Source organism: Nerophis lumbriciformis, linkage group LG23 (genome assembly GCF_033978685.3).
Source record: "Nerophis lumbriciformis linkage group LG23, RoL_Nlum_v2.1, whole genome shotgun sequence".
Taxonomy (NCBI): domain Eukaryota; kingdom Metazoa; phylum Chordata; class Actinopteri; order Syngnathiformes; family Syngnathidae; genus Nerophis; species Nerophis lumbriciformis.
Window position 1 is genome coordinate 29,364,447 of NC_084570.2, and position 14,714 is coordinate 29,379,160.

The 14,714-nt window shown below is 38.8% G+C and overlaps 1 protein-coding gene across 1 annotated transcript in view; it reads right to left on the minus strand.

Moving 5' to 3' along the window:
* Positions 1-1,319: 1,319 nt before the first annotated feature.
* The window catches only part of LOC133622283 (lumican), a 15,463-nt gene continuing 2,068 nt past the window's right edge, over positions 1,320-14,714 (minus strand). The window contains 5 exon segments of the mRNA XM_072915850.1: positions 1,320-1,898; positions 10,780-11,097; positions 11,191-11,236; positions 11,238-11,516; positions 11,583-11,907. Coding sequence (XP_072771951.1) covers positions 1,747-1,898; positions 10,780-11,097; positions 11,191-11,236; positions 11,238-11,516; positions 11,583-11,907 — 1,120 coding nt within the window. The 3' untranslated portion in view covers positions 1,320-1,746.

Consider the following 14,714-nt stretch of genomic DNA (forward strand, 5'->3'; position numbering starts at 1 on the left):
GTCGCTCATCACGGGCAGGTGCGTTGATTGCAGATATCATGCAGCCATTTATGATTGTTTATCAAAATATAACTATAGATTTCAACATTGTGTATGTGCTGAAAGATTAATGTATGATTGTTTATCAAAATATAACTATAGATGTCAACATTGTGTATGTGCTGAAAGATTAATTTATGATTGTTTATCAAAATAAAACCATAAATGTCAACATTGTGTATGTGCTGAAAGATTAATTTATGATTGTTTATAAAAATATAACTATATATGTCAACATTGTGTATGTGCTGAAAGATTCATTTATCATTTTTTATCAAAATATACTTATAGACGTCAACATTGTGTATGTGCTGAAAGAGTCATTGGATTGTTTATTAAAATATAACTATAGATTCAACATTGTGTATGTGCTGAAAGATTCATTTATGTTCATCAAAATATAACTATAGATGTCAACATTGTGTGTGTGCTGAAAGATTCATTTATAATTGTTTATCAAACTATAACTATAGATGTCAACATTGTGTATGTGCTGAAAGATTAATTTATGATTGTTGTCTTTGGTAAAAACCTAACCCTTTGAGGTTTTGGTCACATTTGCTTTCTTTTGTTTAGAGTTGCCGAGTTGGTGCTTTTCGAAACACTTGTAGCAATTATTTGTGTAAGAAATACAAATAATATCAACCTAATATTTCAGTAGGAAATGATAAACGTTAAAAGTATATCAAACAAACCTTTAACAAAGTGATCAATGCAAACTTGTGCATTCTTTGACGCTGCTCCCTTGAGCTGGAGTGTGAGCGGCATGCTTTTTTCGTCGTCGTTTCATAAAATGTTGCACTCTTCCTCCCTTTTTGATAACCTCTCGTGGAACTCTGAAGAAAATCGTACAGCCGAGCATAGGGCATTTTTTTTCGAGAAAGGCTAAATAGCGCCTAGTACCCATTGAGAACCAAGCTAGCTTGACCCCCACACATATTTAATAGGTGGGACATGAGCTGGACGTGGCGTCAGTAACATCCTAGCAATTGTCTTACAGTAGAAGGCTAATCTAGCTACAAAACCAATTGAGCTAACATTGCGTATTGTATTTTTCACATATTTCTAACCTACTGTTAGTACTTAAAAATGATAGTCACCAAGCCTGCCAGTAAAAGTAAAACTTTTTGTGAAAGTTTGTGGGAAACAGGACTCTTCTTTGTACACACTCAAAGCGACTTTTTCATAGTTGAAAGCACAAAACTGTTCGGGTAGATTTGTACTATATATGGATAATCTGCTGAGGTCACACTTGAACAAAATTCCAAACTAAGTCTGAATGATTGTTTTATAAATATCCCCACAATTTTATTTCAAATTAGTCAGATCACAAATAAACATAAGCAGGTACCAACAGGTAGGAAAAGTCGGTTTTGCACAACAGGGCACCTTTAAGACCGTATGACAAGTATTAAGTGTTTAACGGTCTTCAAGTCCCTGGTCAACATTCGTAGACGACATTCAAATCCCTGCTCTGCAGCCGGGGATGTTAGTACAAGTGAGTCAGTGTCTTCCCAGGGCGTGCTACTGAGTATTGCCAGTCTTAAATGTCCGTTACATATACTCCCAGCTCAGTTGAACCACTACTTGAAGAAATGAGACAGCATGTCACACTCGGTGTCCAAGGAAAAACATGGTGAAGTTGGAAACCCACAGGAAAAATGCTTAAGAATGACAATGATGTTGGGTTTTATTATCAACGCGTGTTCAAATGTGAATACTTTCGATCACTCTCAGACAGTCGACCCAGTCAGACGGGGGCTCTCGGTAGGACATCCTGTTGCCGTCCAGTCGCAGGGTCTTCAACCTGGAGTAGCTCGGGGGGCCCACTTCTCTGCAGAAATTGGTCAAGTTGAGCTCTAAAGTAAACGCAAGAGATGCCATGAAGGAGAGTAGCAGACAGCTCTGCGTTCTTTACTAGTTCAAAAAGCGTCGGGTTGGCGCCGTGTTCTGTGTGTTCGTTCGAGAAAATACTTCCTCTAGCGAACACACGGTAGCCTCTGTTTGGCTTTAAATGGAGCACCATCACACACTCCCAGAAACATACATAAATACATACATACCTACACAAGTACAGTACATACATACACAAATACAGTACATACCTACGCACTCAAAGTTCATACATACACACGCACATTCACTGTACAAACATACATATACACATACATGTACATATACATTCACTGTACAAACATACATATACACATACTGTACATATACATTCACAGTACAAGCATACTGTACATACACACATACTGTACATATACATTCACTGTACAAACATACATACACACATACTGTGCATATACATTCACTGTACAAACATACTGTACATACACACATACTGTACATATACATTCACCGTACAAACATACATACACACATACTGTACATATACATTCACTGTACAAACATACATACACACAGACTGTGCATATACCAAATTTGGCCCGCCGTGTAATTCCGGGGGTGTATATAGCAGCCCGGAAGAGTTAGAGCTGCATGGGGTTCTAGGTATTTGTTTTGTTGTGTTTATGTTGTGTTACGGTGCGGATGTTCTCCCGAAATGTGTTTGTCATTCTTGTTTGGTGTGGATTCCCAGTGTGGCGCATATTTCTAACAGTGGTAAAATTATTTATACGGGCACCCTCAGTGTAACCTGTATCACTGTTGGTCAAGTATGAATTGCATTCACGTGTGTGTGCGTACAGAAGCCGCACATATCTTGTGACTGGGCCGGCACGTTGGATGAAAAGCAGACGTGACGACAGCTCGTAAAGGACTTTAAACGCAGTGCCTTTTAGGCACGCCCCCAAGACTGTGGTCCGGGTGAACTACGAGATATAATGACTGATGAACAACTTTGTTCGATAATGAAGGTTGCCTCAGCTCAAAGCCTGAGCCCCGACAATAATGAACTAGCATCCAAGAAAAGATGCCGGATATCAGATTAGATCAGTGTGTTACAAACTGAGCAGTTTAAAGTCCTGAATGGTTGGTTTATTCACTGTTATTTTATTTTATAATTTATTAGCCTGTGGAAAAAGTTAATGTTGATATTTACTTCAGAAGGCTGCAAATAGAAAAGAGGCATTACATTTTTATTTAAATTGTATTTGATATGCCATTGATATTTTTTTATTATTATTATCATTATTTAAAACTCGATTTTGCATGTCACTACAAAGTTATATAAGCCTTGCTTGTTCAACATTCAATGCAAAACTTGTTTGGGTCCCTATTAAAAGGTTAATTTGTTCAACCTTGGCCCGTGGCTTTGTTCAGTTTTAAATTTTGGCCCACTCTGTATTTGAGTTTGACACCCCTGCCCTATGGGGAACTGGGTAACACATGGCACACTGACAAAGCTTAACCTATTGTTACTATAACAATCTACAAGGTTAATACAGTTTGCATCTTTCTTCCCCTCCATTTATCTGCTTTCTTTTGTATTTCAAAGTATCATTGCATATATATATTGTTGCATTTGAAACAATTGTATTGTTGATAATAGAAGTAATTATTATTCATTATCAATATTGCTATTTCTATTGGTATTTGTATTGATCCATTTGTAGTATAATTATGTTCATTGTCATTTCTGTATTATTATTTACTTCACTAACTGCTTCTTTGCTATCACTTTTACTATCATATTTGTACATATCGTGTTTGACAATGCTGTTCTGTTGTTGTTGTTGTGTTTGTTATTGTTATTGTTGTGTTTGTTGTTGTTGTCTCTCTGTCTTACCCCCCCTCTTGTCCCCGCAATTTTCCCCTCTGTCCTCCTTTTTTTCTCTTTTTATCCCCTCCTGCTCCGGCCCGGCTGCACCAAATGATAATATAAATACATTTAATAAAGTCAAACACAAATAAGGCAACAAAATAAGTATCCTACACTTCTCTTTTATGAAATAAATTATGTACAGCAAATATAGATCATCAACAATATGATTTGCCTCAATAGCTGGAAAGAACAACATTAAACAAATAAAATAAATGGAGCAACATCAAACATGTATTCATACACACACAAACACCCACATCACTGCTAAAGTTTCACCTAACTTTACCATAACAATGTCAAAGGTTAATAGAGTTTGCTCGTTTTCCTTTACTTTTCTAATGTATTGTTGCATCTGAAACAATTCTAATGTTAAAAATAAAGGTAATTAATAATATTATTAGTTATTAGGGTTGCACGGTATACCGGTTCTAGTATAGTATCGCAGTACTAATGAATCAAAAACGGTATTATACTGTTTGAAAGGTACCGGTTCCCCATTTAAAAAAAAAAAAATACAATTAACTGGCATTATGGTGCGTCATCTCGTCATAGCATTGCTGGTTTTACGAGCAGAGGAGCATGTTCGGCAGCGCGCACACACGGAGTACTTACAAGCAGACAGTGTGTAGACAGAAAAGGGAGAACGGACGCATTTTGGCCTAAAAACTGACGACAAAAGTGAAGTTATAACACTGAAACGCCCTCAGGAAGAATATCTTTAAGACATAGCTAGCAAGCTAGCAGCTAACGTCCATCCGCAGTCGGCAGTGTTTTAGCTACTTCTAAATCACCAATCCCCGGTTCCATGGTGACAATTAAAGTAAGTTTCTTACAAGTATCATCCCTGCAGGACGAGGAATAGCTAAACATGCTTCACTACACACTGTAGGAGGATACAATAACTAACCGCTAACAGCAAGCTAGCACCCCTGAATGTAAACAAATACCATTGGTGGATCTACACCCGACATCAACTGTAATGATATCAAGTACAATAGCGTATCTAGTCGATAGTACTATGATTACATCGATTTTTTTCTTTTTTTTAAAATTCATAATATGTTTATAAACTCAGGAAATACGTCCCTGGACACATGAGGACTTTGAATATGACCAATGTATGATCCTGTAACTACTTGGCGTCGGATCGATACCAAAATGTGTGGTATCATCCAAAATTAATGTAAAGTATCAAACAACAGAAGAACAAGTGCTTATTACATTTTAACAGAAGTGTAGATAGAACATGTTAAAATAAAAAATAAGCAGATATTAACAGTAAATGAACAAGTGGATTAAAAATAATTTTTTACGGTTTGTCCCTCATTAGGTTGACAAAATAATAGAATATAAATGACACTATATGTTACTGCATACGTCAGCAGACTAATTAGGGGCCTTTGTTTGTTTACTTACTACTAAAAGACAAGTTGTCTAGTATGTTCACGATTTTATTTCAGTACAAAATTGCAATAATAAACATATGTTTAATGTACCCTAAGATTGTTTGTTAAAATAAAGCCAATAATGCCATTTTTTGTAGTCCCCTTTATTTAAAAAAAGTATTGAAATACATTTTGGTACCGGTACCAAAATATTGGCATCGGGACAACCCTAGTAGTTGTCAATATTGTTATTTCTATTTATTTCTATTGTTCCATCTGAAGTGCAATATTGTTCGTTGTCATTATTGTGTCATTCCTATATTTTTGTATTATATTACTCAAAAAGTGGAGCACCATCTTTTCTCACTTATTATTTGAGTCATAATGCTGCTCTCAGCCAGACTGGAGCTGCTAGGTGTGTGTTGGAGTGTTTTGCTTTTTTTTTTTTTTTTTACCACAGCCAAAACTGCTTCCCAATTTGTACCATGACCAAGCGTTTTGATAGTGTTCTAGGTCAGACTGGTGGAGCAAGGTTTAGATAGAGGAAAGAGGAGATTGGAAAGTAGAACAACATGTGCTTCTCCCTCATCCGGCTCTGTTTTCTCTAAAACCGTGTCAGATGTCTTCATACCAATCTCCCTTTTTCTTTTGCTAACCTACTTTTTCTCCGTGATAACATTGCCCCTCCCCTGTAGCGCAGCCATCCGCCCAGCCCCTCCCTCCTTGACGGAGCCTCCACCCAAGCTCCGTCCTGGTCTGAGCAACTTCCCAATCAAAGTCAATAGCTTTGTTATGATAGACAGCCAAAACCCACATAATGAAATCATAACCGTATTTTAGTGTTTACATGGTTTACTTATTAAATAACTGCTTGATTGTCCTGAGTCGGGACCCGGGGTGGACCGCTCGCCTGTGTATTGGTTGGGGACATCTCTGCGCTGCTGACCTGTCTCCGCTCGAGATGGTCTCCTGCTGGCCCCACTATGAACTGGACTCTCACTACTATGTTAGATCCACTATGGACTGGACTTTCACAATATTATGTCAGACCCACTCGACGTCCATTGCATCCGGTCTCCTCTAGAGATCGGATGCGGTCCTCTCCAAGGTTTCTCATAGTCATTCACATTGACGTCCGAATGGGTTGTGAGTTTTTCCTTGCCCTATGTGGGCTCTGTACCGCAGATGTTGTTATGGCGTAGAGACACTTGTGATTTAGGGCTATATAAATAAACATTGATTGATTGATTGAAGGTGGTCTGTTGTCGCGGTTTTAGCGTTCTGCCATGAATTACTCTGACACAGCAGACAACAACATACGCACATGTACACGATAGCAATATTGAACAACAAATCAATGATTGAAGTGACGAACTCGCCATCCAAACAATACCCCGTTTGTTGACAGCCATGGAAGCACGTTCAATCTCTTTATTAAGCAGAGGCAACACAATCCGGTGAAAAGATTCAAAGGAGTTGGCGAACTGCTAACTGCTAAAGCTAACAAACGGCTCCGTTGAAACCCTCGATGACGTTACTTGGCAAAAGGCCCCGCCTTTTAAAAGCACAGACACACGCAACTGCAAATGCCAGATATTTAAACTTTTTTAAAGTAACGTATCAATTACTTTCTCTAGTAATTAATAACATTTATTTAAGACTAATTCCGTATGTCATTTTTGTAAAGTAACGAGTAACTATTGTGGGAGTTTTTCAGCATTATCTTGCTCATTATGCCTTTTTTTTACGACACCCTAGGCCAGAGGTGTCCACAAATAATGTTTTAACAGCTCATGGCACAATCTATGAATACTATTACAGCAAAAAGCACGTAAAAAAGTGTAATAAAAGAGCAAATCGGTGAAATTTAAAGAGAAAATGTTTTAATGTAAACTCTAATAACACAAAGTTGTCATGCAGGCTGTTTTTTTCCCTTTAAAGCTGTAATTGCTCAAAATAATAATGAGGAACCAAAATCCATCCATCCATCCATTTTCTACCGCTTGTCCCGTTCGGGGTCGCGGGGGTGCTAGAGCCTATCTCAGCTGCATTCGGGCGGAAACAATGTTATGACTTATTGACCTATTTATTCAAGGCTCCAAATACTTCACATCAAATATTTAAATTTGTTGGGGAACATTTGTCAAAGGCCCTATTTTGTGTGTTTGCCATAAAAAAATTTGTTTTTAAAAGTAAAAAGGGCACTAAACAAAAAACATTAAAAAAAAAACAGTCAGCAACATCCCAGCAGTTGTCTTACAGTAGAAGGCTAATCTAGCTACAAAACTATTTCAGCTGACATTGCATCTTGTATCATTCACATATTTCTAACCAAGTGTTAGTACCTACCGTTTCACTGCTATAAATCATAGTCACCAAGCCTGCCAGTAAAAGTAGTTTTTTTCGAAAAATCCATCTTTTTGTGAAAGTTTGTGGGAAGCAGGAATCTTCTTTGCACACACAAGGCACACAGGCACAAGAATGTTTGGGTAAATTTCTACCATATATGGATAACCTGCTGATGTCACACTTGAACAAAATTCCAAATGAACCGTTTGGAGGAAGTCTGAAGGATTGTTTTATAGATATCCCCACAATTTTATTTCAAATTGTTGGCACTGAAAAGGGCATTAAACAAACAAACAGAAAACACTAACAAAAAAATATATATAATTGAGGGATGGATCTGAGGTTGCTCTTGAGCACAGGTGTCAAACAGATGTGGCCCGCTACTTCATTTTAATTGGCCCTACAAAGCCCACAAATAAGTTGTATCAAATAACTTTCATTACTAAATGTAATGTTTCTTAAAAATATATATGTACTCTATGTAATTGCAAATTATGTTAACTTAAATATTGTCTAATTATGCAAAAATATGTTATCAAACATTCAAAGAAATAATAGTAATGATTACAAAGCAAGTTATCCATCAAATTGTGCAATGTAAAAGTAGCAATAGATTTCATGGTAAAATTGTGAAATTTACTGTGGTTTTTACAGCATTTTTCTCTGAATGAAAAAAACTGTACTTATTTTACTGTAATAAACTGTGGTGCCGTTTTGGTATTTACAGTAATACACTGAAAAAATCTACAGTTGTTGATTTGCGGTGAAAAAACAAACAAACTGGCAGCTCAGGTGCCCAAATTTTACTGTAAAATTGCAGTCTTTTTTATTTACAGTAAAAAAAAAAAAGAAGTACATTTTACAGTAAAATTCTGGCAACTGAGCTGCCTTTTTTTTCAACCATAAAAACAGCAGTACTGTTTTTCCATTTACAGTAAAATACAGTAAATTTTGAGGTGAAATTATTGCAATTTACCATATTTTTTTAGACTTTTTTTTATTTATTTATTTTTTAATCTCTACTAATAAAATGCAATAAAAAATGGTGTAATAATAGTATTCACTGTTAGAAGCGGCCCTCTGGGGCCAAACATAACTGCGTAACTTTGGCCCTCAGTGAAAACGACTTTGACACCTCTGTTCTAGAGATTTAAGCGTTGAAAGTAAAAAATAAGAATAATATTGTATGACTTCTTTAATATGAGTGTGGCCCTTTTTCATTATTAACAAGAAGTCAAAAATGCTACTAACTGATAGTTCGTCCCACAGTGTTTCTATTTACGTCATTATTTAATAACAGTTACTTTCAATAGTAACGGGTAATCTAATTGATTACTTTTCGGTCCGTTACAACGCCGTGTGCGATAGCGTGATGTAACGTGTCACGCTACTTATGATGTGGTTTCATGTCGACAAAAAGACAGTGTCATAAGTGCAGGAAAATATCGTTTTACTGGTGAAAGCAACAAGCAGTATCGCACTAAAATTAATTTGATATCAAACAGGATGAGGCACCATTACACTGTGACACAGCAGACAACAACACACGCACACAATGGGAGTAATGAACAACAAATCAGTGATTGAAGTGACAAACTCGCCATCCAAACAATACCCTGTTTGTTGACAAGAAGGTACGACAGCCATGGAAGCAAATTCAATCTCTTTATTAAGCAGAGGTGACACAATCCGGTGAAAAGATTAAAAAGAGCTGGCTAACTGCTAAAGCTAACAAACACAGCTCCGTTGAAACCCTCGATGACATCGCACGTAACTTGGCAACAGGCCACACCTTTTAAAAGCACAGACACACGCCCACTGCTCTATATGAAACATCCATCCAATGCAAATGCCAGATATTTAAACGTTCTTTTAAGTAACGTATTCATTACTTTCCCTAGTAATTAATAACATTAATTTAAGAGTAATTCCATTTGTGATTCAATATTTGAACTATAGTTAATTACTTTTTGAAAGTAATTTTCAGAACACTGTCCTCCGACAAACAAGACTCTAAACTTTTCCGGCAAAGACGAGTGACTGGCTTGAAAAGTGTCCAGGTGATCATTAGCAGCAGGTGAAAAACATAATAGCAATCGCCCCCAGGTGATGAAGACGGCACTAAGAAGCAGTGTGAAGCTTGTGCAGGGAACACACAACCAGAACAGGAAGTGGAACAAAATAAGAGCACAAGAAAGGAAATTAACACAAACAGCCAAAAATGTAACAAAGAACAGCTTGACCTAACCGATTGTAACTAGTTGGTTGAGTTAGTTAGGTGGTTGAGTTAGTTAGGTGGTTGAGTTAGTTAGTTGGTTTAGTTAGTTTGTTAGTTGGTTTTAGTTAGTTGATTGGTTGGTTGAGTCAGTTGGTTTAGTTAGTTAGTTAGTTTGCTATTTGGTTTAGTTAATTGGTTTAGTTAGTTCATTGGTTTAGTTGGGTTAGTTAGTTGGTTGAGTTAGTGTCTTGGTTTAGTTAGTTTGGCAGTTGGTTAAGTTCGTTCATTGAGTTAGTTAGTTGGTTGAGTAAGTTAGTTTGTTGGTTGGGTTAGTTTGTTAGTTGGTTTAGTTAGTTAGTTGGTATAGTTTGTTTGTTGGTTGTTTTAGTTAGTTGTTGAGTTAGTTGGTTAGTTGGTTAAGTTAGTTAGTTTAGTTAATTGCTCATGGGTTTAGTTTGTTGGTTTGGTCAGTACATTCAGTTAGTTAGTTGATTCAACTTGTTGGTTGGGTTAGGTAGTTGGTTGAGTTAGTTAGTTGGTTTATTTAGTTGGTTGGTTTAGTTAGGTTGGTAGTTGGTTTAGCTTGTTAGTTGGTTAGCTAGTTAATTAATTAATTACTTAGTTAGTTAATTCGTTATTTGGTTGGCTGGCTAGTTAGTTGGTTGTTCAGTTTAAGTATATAGTTAGTTAGTTAGTTAGTTAGTTAGTTAGTTAGTTAGTTAGTTAGTTAGTTAGTTAGTTAGTTAGTTAGTTAGTTGTTTTTGTTCGTTTGTAGTTTGGGCTGATATTAATGAAACTTTTAGTAGATGTCAGAAATGGGATAAAGAACAACTGATTACATTTAGGGGATCATTCTTTCTTTACATTGACTTATTTGATACAACTGACATGTATTCACTCCATTTCCTTCAATCGTTATTGGGAGATTCTAGTTTGGGCTCACATGTGTTAATTAAAGTGTGTGTGTGTGTGTGCAAGTATTAACTTTGCTTGCTTACCTCGAATGTCATTGGCTTCCAGATAGAAGTGCTGCAGGGTGGTGGGCACTGTGGGTATGCTCACAAGCTCGTTGTAGGACAAGTCCAGTTCCAGCAGGCTGGAGAGGTTGAAGGCCTTAGGGTGGATGTGGGGGCTCTGCAGGCCACAGTGACTTAGACCAAGGTGCCTGAGGTTCACCAACCCCACCAAACTGTCCTCGTGGACCCCAGAGAGGGAATTATTGGACAGATAGAGCTGCTGCACCAAGGACGGTAAATGTTTGGGGACTAATGAGAAGGAATTGCCGCCGAGGTCCAGCAGGTGAAGACCAAGGAGACCTGTAACACATGAACACACTTGTTGGTCTGGTATTGTCGTGGTAAATAATACCATTATTCTAGGGATACATGACATGATGAGTGGTCCACTACCATCGAGCGCTCCTTCTTTGATGGTCTTCAGTCGGTTTCCTTGCACAAAGCAGCACCGTCAGGTTCTGCAAGTTCTTCAGCTCACCGGGCGCGATGCTACTGATTTTGTTGTGGGCGAGTCTGAGCTGCTTGAGACCGTCTGGCAGACCGCTGGGCACCGAGCTCAGCTGGTTGCGGTTGGCGAAGAAGTAATTCAGTAGCGTCTGGTTTTGCAGGAAACCCCAGTCCAGCTGGTCACTTCTCAAACGGTTGTGGTCCAGGATGAGCCATCGGAGCCCAGTGATGTTTGCCAGATGTGGCGAAGACAAAGATGAGATGTTGTTTCCCTGTGAAAGATACAAAACCAAGACCGAGTGGTGGAGTAGTGGACAACTTCCAAAGAACCTCCTTACCTGCAGAAACAGGTACTGAGTTGTGGCTGGCAGGAACCCAGGGACGGCAGCCAGACTTCTGTGGTCGCAGTACAGCGCCGTGGGCCACTGAATGGGGCAGTCACACTGCCGAGGACACGCCTGAGGGTTGTTGGCGCGGTACCAGGCTTGGTCCAAGCGGCCCTCTAGGCTCAGCACGCTGGGCTCACCGAGCAAGCGGTTGATCCACAGGGGGATGCCGCCATAGTCCTTGTCAGACAGCGTGGTTGGCGAGGCCACAGCGAAAACAAACAGCAGCACCGAGAGACTTTGTAGCACACCCATGGAGACCAAACTCTTTGTAGACCTGGAAGAAACAGCAGACTAAAACTCCAAATGTCTGTTTTGGAATTTACTGAAGAGTCATGCCTTTAAGATTTATTGTATTGAAGGACTTTCATGCTTGGCCAATCAGTTTAGTTTAGTCAAGTCTATAAGATTTATTCAACTGTTTGTTTGAATTGCAAGTGCGGTATTTTTCGAACAATAAGGCGCACTTAAAATCTTTTATTTTCTCAAAAATGGAGAGTGCGCTTTATAACCCGGTGCGCCTTATGTACGTATTAATTCTGGTTGTGCTTACCGACCTCGACGCAATTTTATTTGGTACATATTCCATCTATCCATCCATCTTCTTCCGCTTATCCGAGGTCGGGTCGCGGGGGCAGCAGCCTAAGCAGGGAAGCCCAGACTTCCCTCTCCCCAGCCACTTCGTCCAGCTCTTCCTGTGGGACCCCGAGGCGTTCCCAGGCCAGCCGGGAGACATAGTCTTCCCAACGTGTCCTGGGTCTTCCCCGCGGCCTCCTACCGGTCGGACGTGCCCTAAACACCTCCCTAGGGAGGCGTTCGGGTGGCATCCTGACCAGATGCCCGAACCACCTCATCTGGCTCCTCTCGATGTGGAGGAGCAGCGGCTTTACTTTGAGCTCCTCCCGGATGGCAGAGCTTCTCACCCTATCTCTAAGGGAGAGCCCCGCCACCCGGCGGAGGAAACTCAGCCGGAGTTTTGGTACATAGTGTAATGATAAGTGTGACCAGTAGATGGCAGTCACACATAACAGATACTTGTGGACTGCAGGTTGACGCCTGTTCAATTAATTATGCAGGCAAAGCAACACCAAAACTTTGATGTTCCATTGAGAATATAGAACATTACACCCAGCGTCCAAAAATCTGTACGACTTTGGTTAGCTACGAAGCCGCACCGCTTGATGGATTGTCGGAGCATTACGGCTACCATAGTCAGACGCACTGTGCTTCAACATACGGTATTATTATGGTGTGTGTGTATAAGGACCCCAAAATGGCACCTATTAGCAGACATATTATCTGGCGTTTTGTTTTGCAATATTATACAAAACCAACTGTTCTTACCTATTGGTATCTGCTGATGTGTATTTGGGATCTGCATATGTCCTTAAAATGTGCACGCGTCCGCCATTATAGTCAATAACCTCCTCGTTTTTGTGGGGCATTCATCCTCAGCTGTTGCCATTTCCAATATAAAGTAGCAAAGAGTTCTAACTTATATCTGTCGGTAAACTCGCTATGGAAGCGCTAAAAATGACCGGTACAACAAAGATGACGGGGAGAAGACGCTGTCGAAGTGGAGACACGTAAATAGGATCACCCACAAAACGGGGCATCCTGAAGAGACGGTCAGAAAGTGACTGGAAGATGTTCTGTAAAACATCATCTATGCAACATTTTGACCATTACATGTTATGTAGACCACAAGGAAGTCTTTAAATGTAGAAAATAATCGTAATACGACCCTTTTAATGCGCCTTGCAATCCGGTGCGCCTTTTGTATGAAAATAGACCCGCTCATTGGCAGTGAGCCTTATAATACGGTGCGCCCTATGGTCCGAAAACTACATTACGTAAACCTGGTCCTAATTAACTTTGGTCCTCGACATTTGAAATTAGAGTACAAAAGAATCCTGATGGAACAGTTGACTGACAATACATTTTATCCAGATTCTGCAGGAAGATGTTTTCTTTTCATCTTAAATTATCACAATTATAACACAAAAGGAGTAACAGGTTCACATTACTGTGGACAAATATTTGTTTTGAAAAACCTTTTTAACAACAAACACAAGATGTTGAAAGAAAAGAAGTGCAATAATGTTTCCTTCTTTCTTGAGTGTCTTTGCCAATGCAAATTAAAAACATGGTTAATGTTAGGGGTGTGACGGTTTTGCAGATACCGCGGTATTGTGGTTTCAAAGTCCTCACACTAATGCCGTGTCGTGTAAGGGTGTCAAACAAAAACTAGGTTAAGTGTCATTTTTTTCTGGCGCTTCTGCATTGGGCGGTATGAAAATAAACTAAATATCTCACAATCCTCTGCGCAGCGAAGGGGAGAGAAAGAGGAAGCATACAGGAGAAGTGTGTTTGTAGTAGTCAAGAGGAATTGTAATTTATAGACATTTCCTGAACATTTCATCAAAATCCATCCGTAACTTTTTGGGTTATGTTGCTAACAAACTGACAAACAACCTCTTGGCAGAGGTCCGCGTACTAAAACGCTACCTTCGTCTCGAGCGTTTTTAAGCCGACACAGAGCGGGTCACGGCGCACAACCACGGGAAATAAGAGAAGCTACTTGATGAACCATCACCCGGAAAATATATTTGAAGCCAAACATCAATTTGTGAGGTATTTATATTGTTAAAGTGAAATCATCAGTTAACTTTTCTGAGTAGCAGCATTTTCCAAACTGAAAGTAAAAGTTGAACAATATTGTTTTACACTGAATGTTTACAATGCGATGTAAGTTTGTTTTTAATATTTGTTGAAACAGTGGATGTTCCCGCACAATTCTTAGCACATAAATATACACGTTTGCTCGGGGTCTCCAAAAATCTATTTTCCAATTAATTGCGATTCTTAAATGACAAAAAAAAATTAAAACATTTATAAAAAAAATATTTTTTTATATTGATTTTTTAGATTTGAAATTCTGTCCTGTCCTGTAAATCGTATTGCTGATGTAGATTATATATATCTGCTGTACACATTTACTTTAGAAAAGAGAAGTGTTGGATACTTCTCTTGTTGCCTTATTTGTATTTGACTTTATTAAATGTTTGGGGAGAATTTTATTCA